This window comes from Mobula hypostoma, chromosome 21, assembly GCF_963921235.1.
Source record: "Mobula hypostoma chromosome 21, sMobHyp1.1, whole genome shotgun sequence".
Lineage (NCBI taxonomy): Eukaryota > Metazoa > Chordata > Chondrichthyes > Myliobatiformes > Myliobatidae > Mobula > Mobula hypostoma.
The window spans coordinates 1,154,763-1,173,970 of record NC_086117.1 but is presented as its reverse complement, the minus strand read 5'-3'; the positions used below and the strand labels follow the sequence as shown (position 1 = coordinate 1,173,970).

Below are 19,208 nucleotides of genomic sequence, written 5' to 3'. Positions count from 1 at the left end.
TGGTTAGTAAAGAGACAAAAAAAAAATAAAAAAGGCCCATTCTTATGAAACAGTCTATTGCACAATGTTGGAGCTCACTGATAAACCAGTCGTCCACCATCAACCTCCTCCAATCGTTGCTGACCTTTGGACCCTCGTTCCAGGTCCACTCCAGCAGTCTACCAACTCTCTCCATTTGCATCTTCTCTCCTCATCTCTCTCCAGCAAAAGATTGCTTCCAGACTCACAAGAAAGAACAACATTTCTCTCATTGGATAGCCCCAGCATTCCAAACCCCGTTATCTCTAGTCATAACCCAAACCTGGCTGCTACAGAGAAACCTTATCATTAGCAGTCATCATCATAGCTTGTCACACCAGACAGCCAGCCACTCTAGTGCTGTTTGGTTGATGTTGAGCAGGTGAGAGTGGGCAGTTGCGCAGAACGTGTTCAATGTTCTGCACCCTTTCACCACACTCACAGGATTCGCTGGTCTTTAAACCCCACTTCACCATATTGTCTCCCGTCCTACAAACTTCCACTCTTGCTCTGTTGAGAGCGCACCACTTCCGTCTGTCAAGCAGTGCCCCGTCTGGAAACATTTCTGTGGGGTCTTGCACTGTATTGTTTGGTGGGATTCTGGCTTCTGTTTGTTGCCAGAGGTCAATCCTATATGTTTGGGGAGATGTTCCATGTGGTAGTTCCAATACTGTAGCAAAGTTTTCCCTCAATTTTAGGTGGTTGGAAACTGGCATTTGATGATGTAGTGGGTGCTGTGGATCCGAGTTCTGTTTACCTTTTTCAATTTTTGTTGTAGTGTGTCTTCGGATCTCTGGTGGACCAATGCCTGCAAGTCTGTAAATGATGTTAGTGGGTGTGGGGCGCAGTGTGCCCGTGATTATTCGGCAGGCTTTGTGAAACATTAGCAGTGAAACCTTACAGCATGTTACAGGAGGAATAATAAATCAGCCATGATGGAATCGTGGCGAAATGTTGATGGGCTGAATAGCCTAATTCTGCCCCTATTTCTTATGGACTTACGAGCTTGATATTTACAAGCATTTACACTGCTTCCTCAGTGAGACAGGGTAATTTTGCCTGATAATACATTTGTTTCATCTTTTTCTTGTTTCTGATCTGAGAATAATTCATTAATTATGCTGCATTTCACATGATCTATTATACACAAGCATCTAAACTTCATGTTCATATCAATTGCTCCACAGGTGCTGAAAGGAGCCAAAAAGCTGATTGTGTGTGTGAGTTCAGTTGGCCGTATCCCAGGAGGCTATGTTACCAATCATGTGTACACATGGGTGGATCCCCTGGGTCGAAGTGTTTCACCTCCACCCGCCCTTCTTGGACACAAGAGTAATCTGAGTTGGGAAAATGAAAGTGAAAGGAGGAGCCATCTTCAGTTGCTCCGAGATGGAGATGAGAAGAAGGTAAGATGGAGGAGAGCTTTGCTGGGGTGTTGACCCTGTAATTTTCCTTTTCTGGGGTTGTATTAAAAATGGATATATGGAGTGACGGCAGTGTCAAAATGCAGTCACTCCACATTTCTCATTACAGGCATGTGTTGGAACATCCTTCTTCTCCACTGGAACAGTGTTATCACCATTATCCTCAACAGTCCACACTTTGCCAGATACCTTGTATCACTGTTTGTCCCACTCCCATCAGAATGGAAGCTACGTAACATGCACACCAGGATACAAAAAAGCAGTTACTTTCCCCATGCAGTAAGTCTGATTAACACCTCCACCCACTTACTCCACTACTACTTTACTATTTCATGGAGCTTAGAAAAATAGAGGGCTATGTGCTAGGGAAATTCTGGGCAGTCTCTAGAGTAGGTTATGTGGTCGGTACAACATTGTGGGCCAAAGAGCCTGTAATGTGTTGTAAATTTCTATGTTCTGTGTTCGATTTCCCATCAGTTACCATTTGTACAGCTTCTTTTTTTCTTCTTTCTTTTTAAATCTTTTTATTGAATAAGTATACAAAAAAGGTAAGCCATATAAACATTAATACAATGTTAAAGTATAATAAAATTCCAAAAGGTATCAATACCAAAAAAAATACTACAAACAATGGAATTTAAACATAAGAAACCAAGATAACATAATAGTATACTAAATTTTATATATATCAATGGAAAAAAAAGAAAAAAAAAACCCCCCCAAAAAAACCCACCGTGCAACTAACTAAAAGCAAAGCAAAGCAATGGGCTAACTTGAAACCAAACAGAGTTAAACTTAAAATCACGTCCTCAATCCCGACCTCCATTAAAAACAGTGAAAAAAAAACAAGAAGGGTAAATATTACATTAAATGAAAATATCGAATAAAAGGTCCCCAAATCTGTTCAAATTTAAATGAAGAATCATAAAGGTTACTTCTAATTTTCTCCAAATTCAAACATAAAATCGTCTGAGAAAACCAAAAAAAGGTAGTTGGAGCATTAAGCTCTTTCCAATGTTGTAAAATACATCTTTTCGCCATTAAAGTAAGAAATGCAATCATTCTACGGGCTGAAGGGGAAAGATTACTAGAAATTTTAGGTAGTCCAAAGATAGCAGTAATAGGGTGAGGAGAGATATCTATATTTAATACCTTAGAAATAATATTAAAAATATCTCTCCAAAAAGTTTCCAAAGTAGGGCAAGACCAAAACATATGAGTTAAAGAGGCTATCTGCCCTGAACATCTATCACAGAAAGAATTAATATGCGAGTAAAAACGCGCTAACTTATCTTTGGACATATGTGCTCTATGAACCACTTTAAATTGAATTAGGGAATGTTTAACACAAATAGAGGAAGTATTAACTAATTGTAAAATCTGCCCCCAATCATCCACAGAAATGGTAAGCCCCAATTCCTGTTCCCAATCTACCCTAATCTTATCAAATGGAGCTTTCCTAAGTTTCATAATAATATTATAAATCATAGCCAATGCACCTTTCTGACATGGATTGAGGTTAATTATCGAATCTAAAATATATGTAGGAGGAAGCATTGGAAAGGAAGAAAGTATAGTACTTAGGAAATTTCTAACTTGTAAATATCTAAAAAAATGTATTCTTGATAAGTTATATTTATTAGATAATTGTTCAAAAGACATAAGGGAACCATCTAAAAATAAATCCAAAAACCGTAAAATACCCTTAGTCTTCCAAGTTTGAAAAGCGCGATCCGTAAAAGAGGGAGGAAAAAATATGTTACCTAAAATAGGAATCGCTAACCCGAATTGATTAAGATCAAAAAATTTTCTGAATTGAAACCAAATGCGCAAAGCATATTTAACTATCGGGTTAGAGACCTGCTTAAGGCGTTTCGAATCAAAAGGGAGAGAGGAGCCTAAAATAGAGCCAAGTGTATAACCCTGAACAGATTGTAGTTCCAATGCTACCCATTTAGGAATAGATAGTATGTCCTGATCAAGTAACCAAAATTTCATATGTCAAATATTAATAGCCCAATAATAGAATCTAAAGTTAGGTAATGCTAAACCTCCATCTCTCTTAGCTTTCTGTAAATGTATTTTACCCAGTCTCGGATTCTTATTCTGCCAAATAAATGAAGAAATTTTAGAGTCAACTTTATCAAAGAAAGATTTTGGAACGAAAATTGGTAATGCCTGAAACACATATAAAAATTTTGGCAAAAAAAACATCTTAACTGCATTAATACGACCAATCAAAGTTAAATATAAGGGAAACCATTTAGATGAAAGTTGAGTAATATGGTCTATTAATGGTAAAAAGTTAGTCTTAAATAAATCTTTGTATTTACAAGTAATTTTAATCCCAAGATATGAAAAATAATTATTAATCAATTTAAATGGAAATTTATAATATAAGGGAAGATGTTTATTAATCGGAAAAAGTTCACTCTTACTAAGATTTAATTTATAACCTGAAAAAAAACCAAATTGTACTAATAACTCTAAAACAGCAGGAATGGATTTCTCAGGATTAGAAATATATAAAAGTAAATCATCAGCATAGAGTGATAATTTATGGGACTTTAATCCCCGAGTTATCCCAGTAATATTTGAAGATTCTCGAATAGCAATTGCAAGAGGTTCTAATGCAATATCAAATAATAGGGGACTAAGAGGACAGCCTTGTCGAGTACCTCGAAAAAGAGGAAAAAAAGGTGAGTTTAAAGAGTTAGTACGAACCGAGGCTACAGGGGAATGATATAACAGTTTAATCCAGGATATAAATTTCAAGCTAAAATTAAACATTTCAAGCACCTTAAATAAATAAGGCCATTCTACTCTATCAAAAGCTTTCTCGGCATCTAAAGAAATAACACACTCAGGAACATTTTGTGAGGGAGTATAAACGATATTTAACAATGTACGAATATTATAAAAAGAGTAACGACCTTTAATAAAACCCGTTTGGTCTTCCGAAATAATAGAAGGAAGTACTTTTTCTAGTCTATTTGCTAATAACTTAGAAAAAACTTTAGAATCAACATTTAATAAAGATATTGGTCTATAAGATGCACATTGAGCAGGGTCTTTATCCTTCTTTAGTATTAGAGAAATTGATGCTCTATTAAAAGATTCAGGAAGTTTACCAAGTTTCAGAGAAGCCTCAAAAACCCTACAGAGCCAAGGGATCAATAAAGAAGCAAAACATTTATAAAATTCAACGGTAAACCCATCCGGGCCAGGAGCTTTCCCCAGATTCATAGAAAAAATAACATTCTTAATCTCATCCATTGTAATGGAAGTATCTAATAAAGAAGACATATCCTGTGAAATCTGAGGGAAGTCTAACTTATCTAAAAAATCATTCATATATTTAGAATCTCGAGGAGACTCTGATTGATATAAAGAAGAATAAAAATCACAAAAGGTTTGATTAATCCCCACATGATCCAGTATCAATCGATCATTTTGGTTATAAACCCATTTGTACAGCTTAATGCCATGTTATGGGCATTCAATCAATCTATGTATATACGCTATCATATTTAAATTTATTGTGTTTTTAGTCTTCTGTTCTTTATCTTATTGTGTGTGTGTGTGTGAGTGAGTGAGTGTGTGTTTTTCGTGTGCTGCATTGAATCCAGAGTAACAATTATTTAATTCAACTTTACACTTCTGCACTGGAAATGATATTAAACAATCTTTAATCTCGAAAATGTATTCAAAACACTGGTAACACACACAAAAAATGCTGGTGAACGCAAGCAGGCCAGGCAGCATCTATAGGAAGAGGTACAGTCGACGTTTCAACAATAGTCTCTTACTATCTCTTCTTTCAGTTAGTCCTGATGAAGGGTCCCGGCCCGAAACGTCGACTGTACCTCTTCCTAGAGATGCTGCCTGGCCTGCTGCGTTCACCAGCACTTTTTGTGTGTGTTGCTTGAATTTCCGGCATCTGCAGATTTCCTCGTGTCAAAACAGTGGTGTTATGTTGCTTTTTAGACAAGGCAGCAGCTGTGACATAGAGTGTAGGGCAGGAGGGAAAAGGGAGTGTGCTGCATCTCAGTGTCCCAAAACCTCCTGTCCACTGGCCCACACTCCAATCCTTTTCATCCACTGGCGAGTTGGACGTAGACCTGAAGGAAGTAATTAGGGGTCATGATGTATCTAGGCAAGTTATATAAGGAGAATTCGTAAGGAGAAGTTGGATGAACTTGGATTGTTTTCTCTGGAGCATCAGAGACCAAAGTAAGACCTGACAGAAGTTCATTATATTGTGTCATTAAGTCAAAGAATCTTTGATTCAGGGTAGAAATGTCAGATACTAGAGGGCATAGCTTTAAGGTGAGAGGGGGAAGTTTAAAAATGTGCAGGTTAAGTAAATTACACAGCAAGTGGTAGGTACCTGGAATGTACTGCCGGGGTGGTATAGAAGTAGATATAATAATGGCATTCAATTGGTCTTTAGAAACATAGAAACATAGAAAATAGGTGCAGGAGTAGGCCATTCGGCCCTTCGAGCCTGCACCGCCATTTATTATGATCATGGCTGATCATCCAACTCAGAACCACGCCCCAGCCTTCCCTCCATACCCCCTGACCCCTGTAGCCACAAGGGCCATATCTAACTCCCTCTTAAACATAGCCAATGAACTGGCCTCAACAGTTTGCTGTGGCAGAGAATTCCACAGATTCACCACTCTCTGTGTGAAGAAGTTTTTCCTAATCTCGGTCCTAAAAGGCTTCCCCTCTATCCTCAAACTGTGACCCCTTGTTCTGGACCTCCCCAACATCGGAAACAATCTTCCCGCATCTAGCCCGTCCAATCCCTTTAGGATCTTATACGTTTCAATCAGATCCCCCCTCAATCTTCTAAATTCCAATGAGTACAAGCCCAGTTCATCCAGTCTTTCTTCATATGAAAGACCTGCCATCCCAGGAATCAATCTGGTGAACCTTCTTTGTACTCCCTCTATGGCAAAGATGTCTTTCCTCAGATTAGGGGACCAAAACTGCACACAATACTCCAGGTGTGGTCTCACCAAGGCCTTGTACAACTGCAGTAGTACCTCCCTGCTCCTGTACTCGAATCCTCTCGCTATAAATGCCAGCATACCATTCGCCTTTTTCACCGCCTGCTGTACCTGCATGCCCACTTTCAATGACTGGTGTATAATGACACTCAGGTCTCGTTGCACCTCCCCTTTTCCTAATCGGCCACCATTCAGATAATAATCTGTTTTCCTATTTTTGCCACCAAAGTGGATAACTTCACATTTATCCACATTAAATTGCATCTGCCATGAGTTTGCCCACTCACCCAACCTATCCAAGTCACCCTGCATCCTCTTAGCATCCTCCTCACTGCTAACACTGCCACCCAGCTTCGTGTCATCCGCAAACTTGGAGATGCTGCATTTAATTCCCTCATCCAAGTCATTAATATATATTGTAAACAACTGGGGTCCCAGCACTGAGCCTTGCGGTACCCCACTAGTTACCACCTGCCATTCTGAAAAGGTCCCGTTTATTCCCACTCTTTGCTTCCTGTCTGCTAACCAATTCTCCACCCACACCAATACCTTACCCCCAAGACCGTGTGCTTTAAGTTTGCACACTAATCTCCTGTGTGGGACCTTGTCAAAAGCCTTTTGAAAATCCAAATATACCACATCCACTGGTTCTCCTCTATCCACTCTACTAGTTACATCCTCAAAAAATTCTGTGAGATTCGTCAGACATGATTTTCCTTTCACAAATCCATGCTGACTTTGTCCGATCATTTCACCGCTTTCCAAATGTGCTGTTATCACATCCTTGATAACTGACTCCAGCAGTTTCCCCACCACCGACGTTAGGCTAACCGGCCTATAATTCCCCGGTTTCTCTCTCCCTCCTTTTTTAAAAAGTGGGGTTACATTAGCCACCCTCCAATCCTCAGGAACTAGTCCAGAATCTAACGAGTTTTGAAAAATTATTACTAATGCATCCACTATTTCTTGGGCTACTTCCTTAAGCACTCTAGGATGCAGACCATCTGGCCCTGGGGATTTATCTGCCTTCAATCCCTTCAATTTACCTAACACCACTTCCCTACTAACATGTATTTCACTCAGTTCCTCCATCTCACTGGACCCTCTGTCCCTTACTATTTCTGGAAGATTATTTATGTCCTCCTTAGTGAAGACAGAACCAAAGTAATTATTCAATTGGTCTGCCATGTCCTTGCTCCCCATAATCAATTCACCTGTTTCTGTCTGCAGGGGACCTACATTTGTCTTTACCAGTCTTTTCCTTTTTACATATCTATAAAAGCTTTTACAGTCCGTTTTTATGTTCTCTGCCAGTTTTCTCTCATAATCTTTTTTCCCCTTCCTAATTAAGCCCTTTGTCCTCCTCTGCTGAACTCTGAATTTCTCCCAGTCCTCAGGTGAGCCACTTTCTCTGGCTAATTTGTATACTACTTCTTTGGAATTGATACTATCCCTAATTTCTCTTGTCAGCCACGGGTGCACTACCTTCCTTGATTTATTCTTTTGCCAAACTGGGATGAACAATTGTTGTAGTTCATCCATGCAACCTTTAAATGCTTGCCATTGCATATCCACCGTCAATCCTTTAAGTGTCATTTGCCAGTCTATCTTAGCTAATTCACGTCTCATACCTTACGTTACCCCTCTTTAAGTTCAGAACCTTTGTTTCTGAATTAACTATGTCACTCTCCATATTAATGAAGAATTCCACCATATTATGGTCACTCTTACCCAAGGGGCCTCTCACGACAGGATCGCTAATTAACCCTTCCTCAATGCTCAAAACCCAGTCCAGAATAGCCTGCTCTCTAGTTGCTTCCTCGACATGTAGATGCACAAACATGTAGATAAGGAAGGGATCTGGGTTATGTACTGTCAGCTGAGTTCCTGAAGAATGGAGGTAGATATTTGAGAAAGTTGAGCACCAAACAGACTGATTGAAACCCTTGTCATCCCCAAGGCCTTTTTCATCTCTGTCTGTGCTATACAGCTTTGAAAATTGCTTTGTGATTTGTAGAGTACCAAGTTTCATACTGTCCACAACTGAACTAATAGCTTAGCCTTGTAGCTATTCCTTTAGGTGAAACTGAGTTGTTGGACAGACTTCTCAGCTGATGTGAACACGACCACTGAATATTTACGCAGTAATGTCAATATTTACAACAGGCTTCATAAAAAAGCTGGACATTGCCATTGATATGATTTGGTCTGTACATTTTTATGAATCTAGCATTTCTGCACATTTGAAGGCAGCAAGGAAAAGCTGTATGGTGAATCTATGGAATTTGTTGCCACGGGCGGCAATGGAGGTCAAGTCATTGGGTGTATTTAAGGCAGAGATTGATAGGTATCTGAGTAGCCAGGGCATCAAAGGTTATGGTGAGAAGGCAGGGGAGTGGAACTAAATGGGAGAATGGATCAGCTCATGATAAAATGGAGGAGCATACTCGATGGGCCGAATGGCCGACTTTGCTCCTTTGTCTTATGGTTTTATGGTCTTATGGTCTCTCTTTCTCTTTCAGGACAGGTGAGGACAAACAGCAAGCAATATTTATTACAAAACTGAAAAAATGTTCATGGTTGCCATGCCAATGAATCATTGAATAAAAGACAAAACTTTGATTTTTGTCATGTTTTCTCTTGCGTTCTATCATAGTTATTGTTATTGGTCAGTTTGAAATCTGTAGTGAAGAGAGGTGTGAAGTAGGTGGTCCTCAGTAATAGGATGTAAATAGTAGCAAAGCAAATTTCACACCTTTATAACTGCTGCAGTAAGTCGTAGAAATTCAACCTTAAAACCAAACAGAAGATGCTGGAAATATTCAGCACTTCGGGTGATCAGTGCTGAGTGTATAAATATATTAGGCCGTGTAGAGGTCAAGGAGGAGGAAGAGTATTAGGTGGGTAAGTTCCCAGGGCCTGATGGGATTTGCCCCAGGTTATTGAAAGAGGCAAGAGACGAGATTGCTGGGCCTTTGACCAGTATCTTTGTGTCCTATAATCTCTTCTCAGGCTTGCAGCCGGATACAGGTGTTGATTATAACTGACGTTTCGATGACAAACTCTTCCACCTTCATCAGGCATCATCTCTGATGAAGATGGCAGAATTTATCATCAAGACATCAGTTATATACCCAGCTGCAAGCACGAGAGGAGTTTATTCATCATATACACTGGGAAAGCACTAAATCATTTTCCATCTTCATGTCCTCTCTAGCTACAGGTAGGGTCCCGGAGGAGCGGAAAATTGCTAATGTTGTACCTCTATTTAAGAAGGGAACCAATGAAAATCCTGGGAACCATAGACTGGTGAGTCTCACGTCAGTTTTAGGGAGAAAATGCTTAGGGGTAGGATATATGAGCATTTGGAAACCTATGGGTTAATCAGGGAGAGGCATCATGGCACTGTGCCTGGTAGGTCGTGCCTTACCAAACTGAGTTTTTGACAAGGTGACAAGAGAAATTGGTGAGGGTATGGCAGTGGATGTTGTCTGCATTGATTTTAGTAAGGCGTTTGACAAAGTCTTTAAGACCATAATATATAGGAGCAGAATTAGCCCATTTGGCCTATCAAGTCTGCTCCACCATTTCATCGTGGCTGATCCAATTTTCCTTTCAGCTTCAATCTCCTGCTTTTTCCCCGTATCCCTTCAGGCCCTGACCAATCTAGAATCTATCAGCCTCTGCCGTAAATAAACATAAAGATTTGACCTTCACGGGTTCCTGTGGATTGAATTGAATTGAACTGAATTGACTTTATTACTTAAACGCGAGGAATTCTGCAGATGCTGGAAATTCAAGCCACACACGTCAAAGTTGCTGGTGGACGCAGCAGGCCAGGCAGCAACTTTGATGTGTGTCTTCCTAGAGATGCTGCCTGGCCTGCTGCGTCCGGCAGCAACTTTGATGTGTGTGACTTTATTACCTACATCCTTCACATACATGAGGAGTAAAAATCTTTACATTACGTCTCTGTCTAAATGTGCAATGTGCAATTTATAGTAATTTGTAATAAATAGTATGTACAACAGGACACTCAATATAACATAGAAATATAGTTGTATCAGTGTGAATTAATCAGTCTGATGGCCTGGTGGAAGAAGTTGTCCCGGAGCCTGTTGGTTCTAGCTTTTATGCTGCTGTACCATTTCCGGAATGGTAGCAGCTGGAATAGATTGTGGTTGGGGTGACTCGGGTCCCCAGTGATCCTTTTCTCACACCCGTCTTTGTAAATGTCCTGAATCATGGGAAGTTCACAACTACAGATGCGCTGGGCTATCTGCACCACTCTCTGCAGAATCCTGCGATTAAGGGAGGTACAGTTCCCATACTAGGCAGTGATGCAGCCAGTCAGGATGCTCTCAATTGTGCCCCTGTAGAGGTTCTTAGGATTTGGGGGCCCATACCAAACTTCCTTAACCGTCTGAGGTGAAAGAGGCGCTGTTGTGCCTTTTTAACCACACAACTGGTATGTACAGACCACATGAGATCCTCGGTGATGTGTATGCCAAGGAACTTAAAGCTGTTCACCCTCTCAAACCCAGATCCGTTGATGTCAGTAGGGGTTAGCCTGTCTCCATTCCTCCTGTAGTCCACAGCCAGCTCCTTTGTTTTTGCGACATTGAGGGAGAGGTTGTTTTCTTGACATCACTGTGTCAGGGTGATGACTTCTTCTCTGTAGGCTGCCTTGTTATTAGTTGAGATTACACCAATCAACATAGTGTCATCAGCAAATTTATTTAACAGTTTGGAGCTGTGGGTGGCGACACAGTCATGGGTATACAGAGAGTAAAGGAGGGAGCTTTGACACAGTCCTGAGGGGCACCGGTGCTGAGGGTCAGAGGGGCAGAGATGAGGGAGCTGACTCTTACCACCTGCTGGCGATCTGACAAGAAGTCCAGGATCCAGCTGCGCAAGGCAAGGTGAAGGCTGAGGTCGAGCCTGGAGGGAATTATGGTGTTGAATGCTGAACTGTAGTCCAAGGACAGTTTTCTCGCATAAGCATCCTTCTTCTCCAGATAGGAAAAGAATTCCACAGATAGAACATAGAACATAGAATAGTACAGCACAGTACAGGCCCTTCGGCCCACAGTGTTGTGCCGACCCTCAAACCCTGCCTCCCATATAACCCACCACCTTAAATTCCTCCATATACCTGTCTAGTAGTCTCTTAAATTTCGCTAGTGTATCTGCCTCCACCACTGACTCAGGCAGTGTATTCCACGCACCAACCACTCTCTGAGTAAAAAACCTTCCTCTAATATTCCCTTGAACTTCCCACCCCTTACCTTAAAGCCATGTCCTCTTGTACTGAGCAGTGGTGCCTGGGGAAGAGGCGCTGGCTATCCACTCTATCTATTCCTCTTATTACCTTGTACACTTCTATCATGTCTCCTCTCATTCTCCTTCTCTCCAAAGAGTAAAGCCCTAGCTCCCTTTATCTCTGATCATAATCCATGCTCTTGAAACCAGGCAGCATCCTGGTAAATCTCCTCTGTACCCTCTCCAGTGCTTCCACATCCTTCCTATAGTGAGGCGACCAGAACTGGACACAGTACTCCAAGTGTGGCCTAACCAGAGTTTTATAGAGCTGCATCATTACCTCGCAACTCTTGAATTCTATCCCTCGACTTATGAAAGCTAACACCCCATAAGCTTTCTTAACTACCCTATCTACCTGTGAGGCAACTTTCAGGGATCTGTGGACATGTACCCCCAGATCCCTCTGCTCCTCCACACTACCAAGTATCCTGCCATTTACTTTGTACTCTGCCTTGGAGTTTGTCCTTCCAAAGTATACCATCTCACACTTCTCCGGGTTGAACTCCATCAGCCACTTCTCAGCCCACTTCTGCAACCTATCAATGTCTCTCTGCAATCTTCGACAATCCTCTACACTATCTACAATACGACCAACCTTTGTGTCATCTGCAAATTTGCCAACCCACCCTTCTACCCCACATCCAGGTCGTTAATAAAAATCACGAAAAGTATAGGTCCCAGAACTGATCCTTTTGGGACACCACTAGTCACAACCCTCCAATCCAAATGTACTCCCTTCACCACGACCCTCTGCCTTCTGCAGGCAAGCCAATTCTGAATCCACCTGGCCAAACTTCCCTGGATCCCATGCCTTCTGACTTTCTGAATAAGCCTACCATGTGGAACCTTGTCAAATGCCTTACTAAAAACCACATAGATCACATCCACTGCACTACCCTCATCTATATGCCTGGTCACCTCCTCAAAGAACTCTATCAGGCTTGTTAGACATGATCTGCCCTTCACAAAGCCATGCTGACTGTCCCTGATCAGACCATAATTCTCTAAGTGCCCATAGATCCTATCTCTAAGAATCATTTCCAACAGCTTTCCCACCACAGGCGTAAGGCTCACTGGTCTGTAATTACCTGGACTATCCCTACTCCCTTTTTTGAACAAGGGGAGAATATTCGCCTCCCTCCAGTCCTCCGGTACCATTCCCGTAGACAACGAGGACATAAAAATCCTAGCCAGAGGCTCGGCAATCTCTTCCCTCACCTTGTGGAGCAGCCTGGGGAATACTCCATCAGGCCCCGGGGACTTATCCATCCTAATGTATTTTAATAACTCCAACACTTCCTCTCCCTTAATATCAACATGCTCCAGAACATCAACCTCACTCATATTGTCCTCACTGTCATCAAGTTCCGTCTCATTGGTGAATACCGAAGAGAAGTATTCATTGAGGACCTCGTTCACTTCCATAGCCTCCAGGCACATCTTCCCACCTTTATCTCTAATCGGTCCTACTTTCACTCCTGTCATCCTTTTGTTCTTCACATAATTGAAGAATGCCTTGGGGTTTTCCTTTACCCTACTTGCCAAGGCTTTCTCATGCCTCCTTCTTGCTCTTCTCAGCTCCCTCTTAAGCTCCTTTCTTGCTTCCCTATATTCCTCAATAGACCTATCTGATCCTTGCTTCCTAAACCTCATGTATGCTGCCTTCTTCCACCTGACTAGATTTTCCACCTCACTTGTCACCCATGGTTCCTTCACCCTACCATGATTCTGATTCTATCCTTTTCCATGATAATGCTAAAGGCCAGGGAGCGATGGTCACTGTCCCCCTGATGCTCACCCACTGAGAGATCTGTGACCTGACCTGGTTTGTTACCTAATACTAGATCTAGTATGGCATTCCCCCTAGTCAGCCTGTCAACATACTCTGACAGGAATCCATCCTGGACACACTTAACAAACTCTGCCTCGTCTAAACCCTTGGAACGAATCAGGTGCCAATCAATATTAGGGAAGTTAAAGTCCCCCATGATAACAACCCTGTTATTTTTGCACCTTTCCAAAATCTGCCTCCCAATCTGCTCCCCTGTATCTCTGCTGCTACCAGGGGGCCTATAGAATACACCCAATAGAGTAACTGTTCCCTTCCTGTTCCTGACTTCCACCCATACTGACTCAAAAGAGGATCCTGCTACATTACCCACCCTTTCTGTAGCTGTAATAGTATCCCTGACCAGTAATGCCACCCCTCCTCCCCTTTTTCCCCCCTCTCTGTCTGTTTTAAAGCACTGAAATCCAGGAATATTGAGAATCCATTCCTGCCCTGGTGCCAGCTAAGTCTCTGTAATTCCATGTATATATCCAAGCTCTCAGTTCATCACCTTTGTTGCTGATGCTTCTTGCATTGAAGTACGCGCACTTTAGTCCTTCTACCTTCCTACCTTTACACTCTTTATTCTGCTTCTCTTTCCTCAAAGCCTCTCTATTTGTTTGATCTGGCTTTGCTCCATGCACTTCTTTCACAGCTGTATCGCTCCAGGTCCCATCCCCCTTGCAAATTAGTTTAAACCCTCCTGAACCATGCTAGCAAACCTACCTGCTCCCCCTCGAGTTCAGGTGCAACCCATCTAATCTGTGCATGTCCCACCTTCCCCAGAAGAGATCCCAATGATCCAAAAATCGAAAACCTTTCCCCCTGCACCAACTCCTCAGCCACGCATTCAACTGCCATCTCCTCCAATTCTTACCATCACTATCACGTAGCGCTGGCAGCAATCCTGAGAACGCCACCCTTGTGGTCCTGTTCTTCAGCCTTCTGCCTAGATCCCGAAACTCACACTTCAGGACCTCATCCCTCTTCCTGCCTATGTCGTTGGTGCCAACATATATCACGACTTCTGGTTGCTTTCCCTTTCGTACCAAGATGTCGTGCACCCGGTCAGAGATTTCCTGGACCATGGCACCCGGGAGGTAACAAACCATGCGGGTGTCCTTCTCACATCCACAAAATCTCCTACCTGCTCCTCTGACTACAGAGTCTCCAATAACGACAGCTCTCCTCTTCTCCGTCCCACCTTTCTGCACCACAGGGTCAGACTCAGTGCCAGAAGCCCTGCCACCGTGGCTCACATCTGGTCGGTTGTCCCCGCCAACAGTATCGAGGACGGTAAACTTATTATTCAGGGGAATGGCTACAGGGGTGCTCTGCACTACCTGTCTACTCACCTTTGCTTTCCTTCCTCTGACTGTCACCCAACGACCTGCTTCCCACAGCCTAGGTGTGACTACCTCCCTGTAGCTCTCATTTATGACTGCGTCGAAGGTCATCCAGCTGCTGCTCCAGATTCCTTACATGGTCTTCCAGATCGCCCAGCCGCATACACTTCTAGCATATGTGACTCTGTGGGAGAGGGGAGTTCCCCCTAGACTGCCACATCTCACATGAGAGGCACATCACCGTCTCAGGAGGCATTGTAAAGACCAACTGGGAACAAGCTCATCCTCCGCCTCTTCTCGTCGAAGCCTCAAAGCTCCACTCCTTCACTGGTCACTTTCCCAGATTCACCATTGTCTGGCTAAAGAAATTCCACCTCATCTCCAGAAAAGAGTACAGTCAACGTTTCGGGCCAAGACACTTCAGAATTTTGTGGGTGTTGCTTGGATTTGCATCAACTGCAGATTTACTCTTATTTCCTCCTCACCTCTGTTCTATAAGGACACCCCTCTATTCTGAGCAACACATGCAAAATGCTGGAGGAACTCAGCAGATCAGGCTATAGTAGATCAGGCTAGATCAGAGTATAGTCAACGTTTTGGGCTGAGACCCTTCATCAGGTCTGGAGCAAAAAAGATGAGGAGTCAGAGTTAGAAGGTGGGGGAGGGAAGGAAGAAACAGAAGGTGATAGCTGAAACTGGAATTGGAGGAAGGGTAAAGTAAAGAGCTAGGAAGTTGATTAGTGAAAGACATACAGGGCTGGAGAAAGGGGAATCTGACAGGAAAGGATAGAAGGCCATGGAAGAAAGAAAAGGGGGAAGGGCACCAGAGGAAGGTGATGGGTAGGTAAGCAGATAAGGTAAGAGAGGGAAAAGAGAATGGGGAATGGTGAAGGTGGGCATTACCTGAAGTTTGAGAAATCGATGTTCATGCTGTCAAATTGGGGGCTACCCAGACAGAATATAAAGTGTTATTCCTCCAAATTGAGTATTTCTGTGTCATCTAGTCTTAGATGCTTTTGGAAACATCGTTGCCGCATCCACCTCTCAAGGCCTTTCACCATCCAAAAGATTTCGATGAGGTCATCCCTTATTCTTCTGAATTCCAGCAAAAACGGACGCAGGGCCATCAAACATTCTTCGTATGACAAGCGATTCAATATTGGAATCATTTTTGTGAACTTCCTTTGAACCCTCTCCAGTTTCAGCACATCCTTTCTAAGACAAGGGGCACAAAACTGCTCAGGATACTCCACGTGAGGACTCACCAGTGCTTTATGGAGCCTATCAGCAGCATCAACAGTGCTCTATGAAGAGGTATTTCTGGCTATACTTGGAAAACTATCTGTTTTCCAGGTTTGAAATGTCTAATACCAGAGGGCATGCATTGAAGTTGAGAGGGGGTAGGTTCAAGGGGGATGTGAGGAGTATGTTTTTTACTCAGAAAGTCATGGATGTCTGGAATGCACTGTCTGGTATATTGGTAGAGGCAAATGCATTAGAGGCTTTTAAGAAACGTTTGAATAGGCACATGGATGTAAGGAAGATGGAGGAATATGGACATGGCAGGTAGGAGGGATTAGTGTTTGGGTGTTTTTGATTTGCTTTTTAGCTGGTTCAGCACAACACTGTGGGCTGAATGGCCTGTTCCTGTGCTGTACTCTTCTATGTTCAGACAGTGAAAGCAGAGAACAAAACCAGAATATCATCTCAGCTCAAGGACCATTCCTGGATGAAAGTAGAGATAGAAAGCTTCTAAGTCGCAAAGGTAGATTGATGGTGAGGTGAGGGTCCTTAATGATGGATGCTGCCGCCTTGAGGGGCCTCCTCTTGAGGATGTGCCTGCTTATGCCCATGATGGAGCAGCCTCTGCAGCCTCCTGCGTTCCTCTGGATTGGAGGCTCCATACCAGGCTGTGATGCAGCCAGTCAGAATGCCCTCCACCGTATATCTGTAGAAATCTGCAAGTCTTTGGTAACATACCAAATCTCCTCAAACTTCTAATAAGGTAGAGCTGCTCTTTGTGATTACATCAAGGTGCTGGGTTCAGGATACTGTACATCCCATGAGTTGTTGATTATCAGGAACTTCAATCTGCCACCTTTTCCACTGGTGGCCCTTCAATGAAGACAGGTGTGTGTTCCCCTGACTTCCCCTTCTTGAAGTCCAAGAGGCAAGTAGTTTACAGAGAAATATTCTGCACGCAGTACATGGAACACACTGCCAAGATAAGCAGATACAATGATGCTGTTTGAGGCACTGAATCATCTCATGAACAGACAGAGACTTTGAACCAGCAGGTGGGATTGGTTTGCATTGACATTGTGGGCCAGCTCCTGTGCTGCACTGCTCTATCTTCTCTGTCACATAATTAAACACAGTTTAGTGTTTTAATATGAGCAGACATTACATAAGGTCTATCCACTATGATCAGCAAGGTTAAGTGATCTGATAGCATTGTCAATAATTATCCGACTTTTGGTGATTAATTAGGGGAAGTGAGCTCGGGTTAATGATACTGTAATTAAAGGCCATGAGATCACTAAGTGGGATTTAGAGCTCTTCTATAAAAGGATGTTAGTCATAGAGTCAAAAAGCACTATAGCACAGAAACAGGCCCTTCGGAATATCCAGTCTCTGCTGAACCATTAACCTGCATGGTCCCACTGATCTGCACCGGACCGTAGCCCTCCATACCCTTCCCCCACATGTACCTATCCAAATTTCAGTAAATGTTCAAATCTACCACATCCACCACGTGCACTGGCAGCTCATTCCGCACTCTCACCACCCTCTGAGTGAAGAAGTTTCCCCTCATGTTCCACTTAAACATTTCACCTTTCACCTTTAACCCATAACCTCTAGTTCTAGTCTCATCCAACCTCAGTGGAAAAAGCCTGCTTGCAATTACCCTATCTGTACCTCTCATAATAATGAGATTTTATTATAATCTATCAATTCTCCCCTCAACCTTTTATGCTCTAGGGAATGAAGTCCGAACCTATTCAACCATTCCCTATAACTCAGGTCTTCAGGTCCCAACAGCATCCTTGTAGATTTTCTTTGCACTCTTTCAATCTTATTTACATCTTTCCTGTATGCAGGTGACCAAAACTGCACACACTACTCCAAATTAGGCCTCACCAACATATTATACAATTTCAACATAATGTCCCAACTCCTGTGCTCAAAATATTGAATTATGAAGGCTGGTGCCAAAAACTTTCTTTAAGACTGCATATACCTGTGATGCCACTTTCAAGGGATTATAGATCAGTATTCTCAGTTCCTTCTTTTCTACTGCATTCCTCAGTGCCCTGCTGATCTCCGTGTGAGGCCTACCTTGGATGGTCCTCCCAAAGTGCAACACCTCATACTTGTCTGCATTAAATTTCATCTGCTATTTTTAATCCGTTCTTCCAGCTGGTCCAGATCCCATTGTAAGCGTTGATACCCTTCCTTACTGTCCACTACACCCTCAATCTTAGTGTCATTGCAAACTTACTGATCCAGCTAATCCAGATCATTAATGTAGATGACAAACAACAAAGGACCCAGCACAATCCCTGTGGCACTCCACTAGTCACAGGCCTCCAGTCAGAAAGATATCCATCTACTACTACTCTCTGGCTTCTTCTGCAGAGCCAATGTCTAATTTACTATCTCGTCTTGAATGCCAAGCCACTGAGCCATCTTAACCAACACCTCATGGGGGACCTTGTCAAAGGCCTTGCTGAAGTCCATTTAGACAACATCCACTGCCATGCCTTCATCAACTTCCTTGAAAAACTCTGTAAGATTGATTAGACGTGATTTACCACACACAAAGCCATTTTGGCTGTCCCTGATCAGTCCCTGTCTATCCAAATACTTATATACTGGTCCCTTAGAGTACTTTCCAATAATTTCCACTGTACTGATGTCTGGCTCACTGGCCTATAATTTCCTGGCTTATTCTTAGAGCCTTCTTAAACAACAAAACAACATTAGCTATTCTCCAATCCTCTGGCACCTCACCTGTGGCTAAGGATGCTAGGCCCCTGTAATTTCTGCACTAGCCTCTCACAGGGTCTGAGGGAACACATTGTCAGGCCCTGGGGATTTATCCACCTAATTTGCGTCAATACAACAAACGCTTCCTCCTTTGTAATCTGTACAGGGTCCATGACCTCACTGTTGCATTGCCTCATATCTATCAACTCTGTCCATCTCCCGAGTAAATACAAATGCAAAAAAATCAATTTAAGATCTATCC

The 19,208-nt window shown here is 42.6% G+C and overlaps 1 protein-coding gene across 4 annotated transcripts in view; it reads left to right on the top strand.

Moving 5' to 3' along the window:
- LOC134359726 (whirlin-like) overlaps positions 1 to 19,208 on the top strand; it is a 261,112-nt gene that overhangs the window by 87,935 nt on the left and 153,969 nt on the right. For all 4 annotated transcript variants that reach the window (XM_063073258.1, XM_063073257.1, XM_063073256.1 and 1 more), the window contains one exon: positions 1,206 to 1,424. In XM_063073258.1, the coding sequence (XP_062929328.1) occupies positions 1,206 to 1,424 (219 nt within the window). The remainder of the gene's footprint in view (positions 1 to 1,205; positions 1,425 to 19,208) is intronic.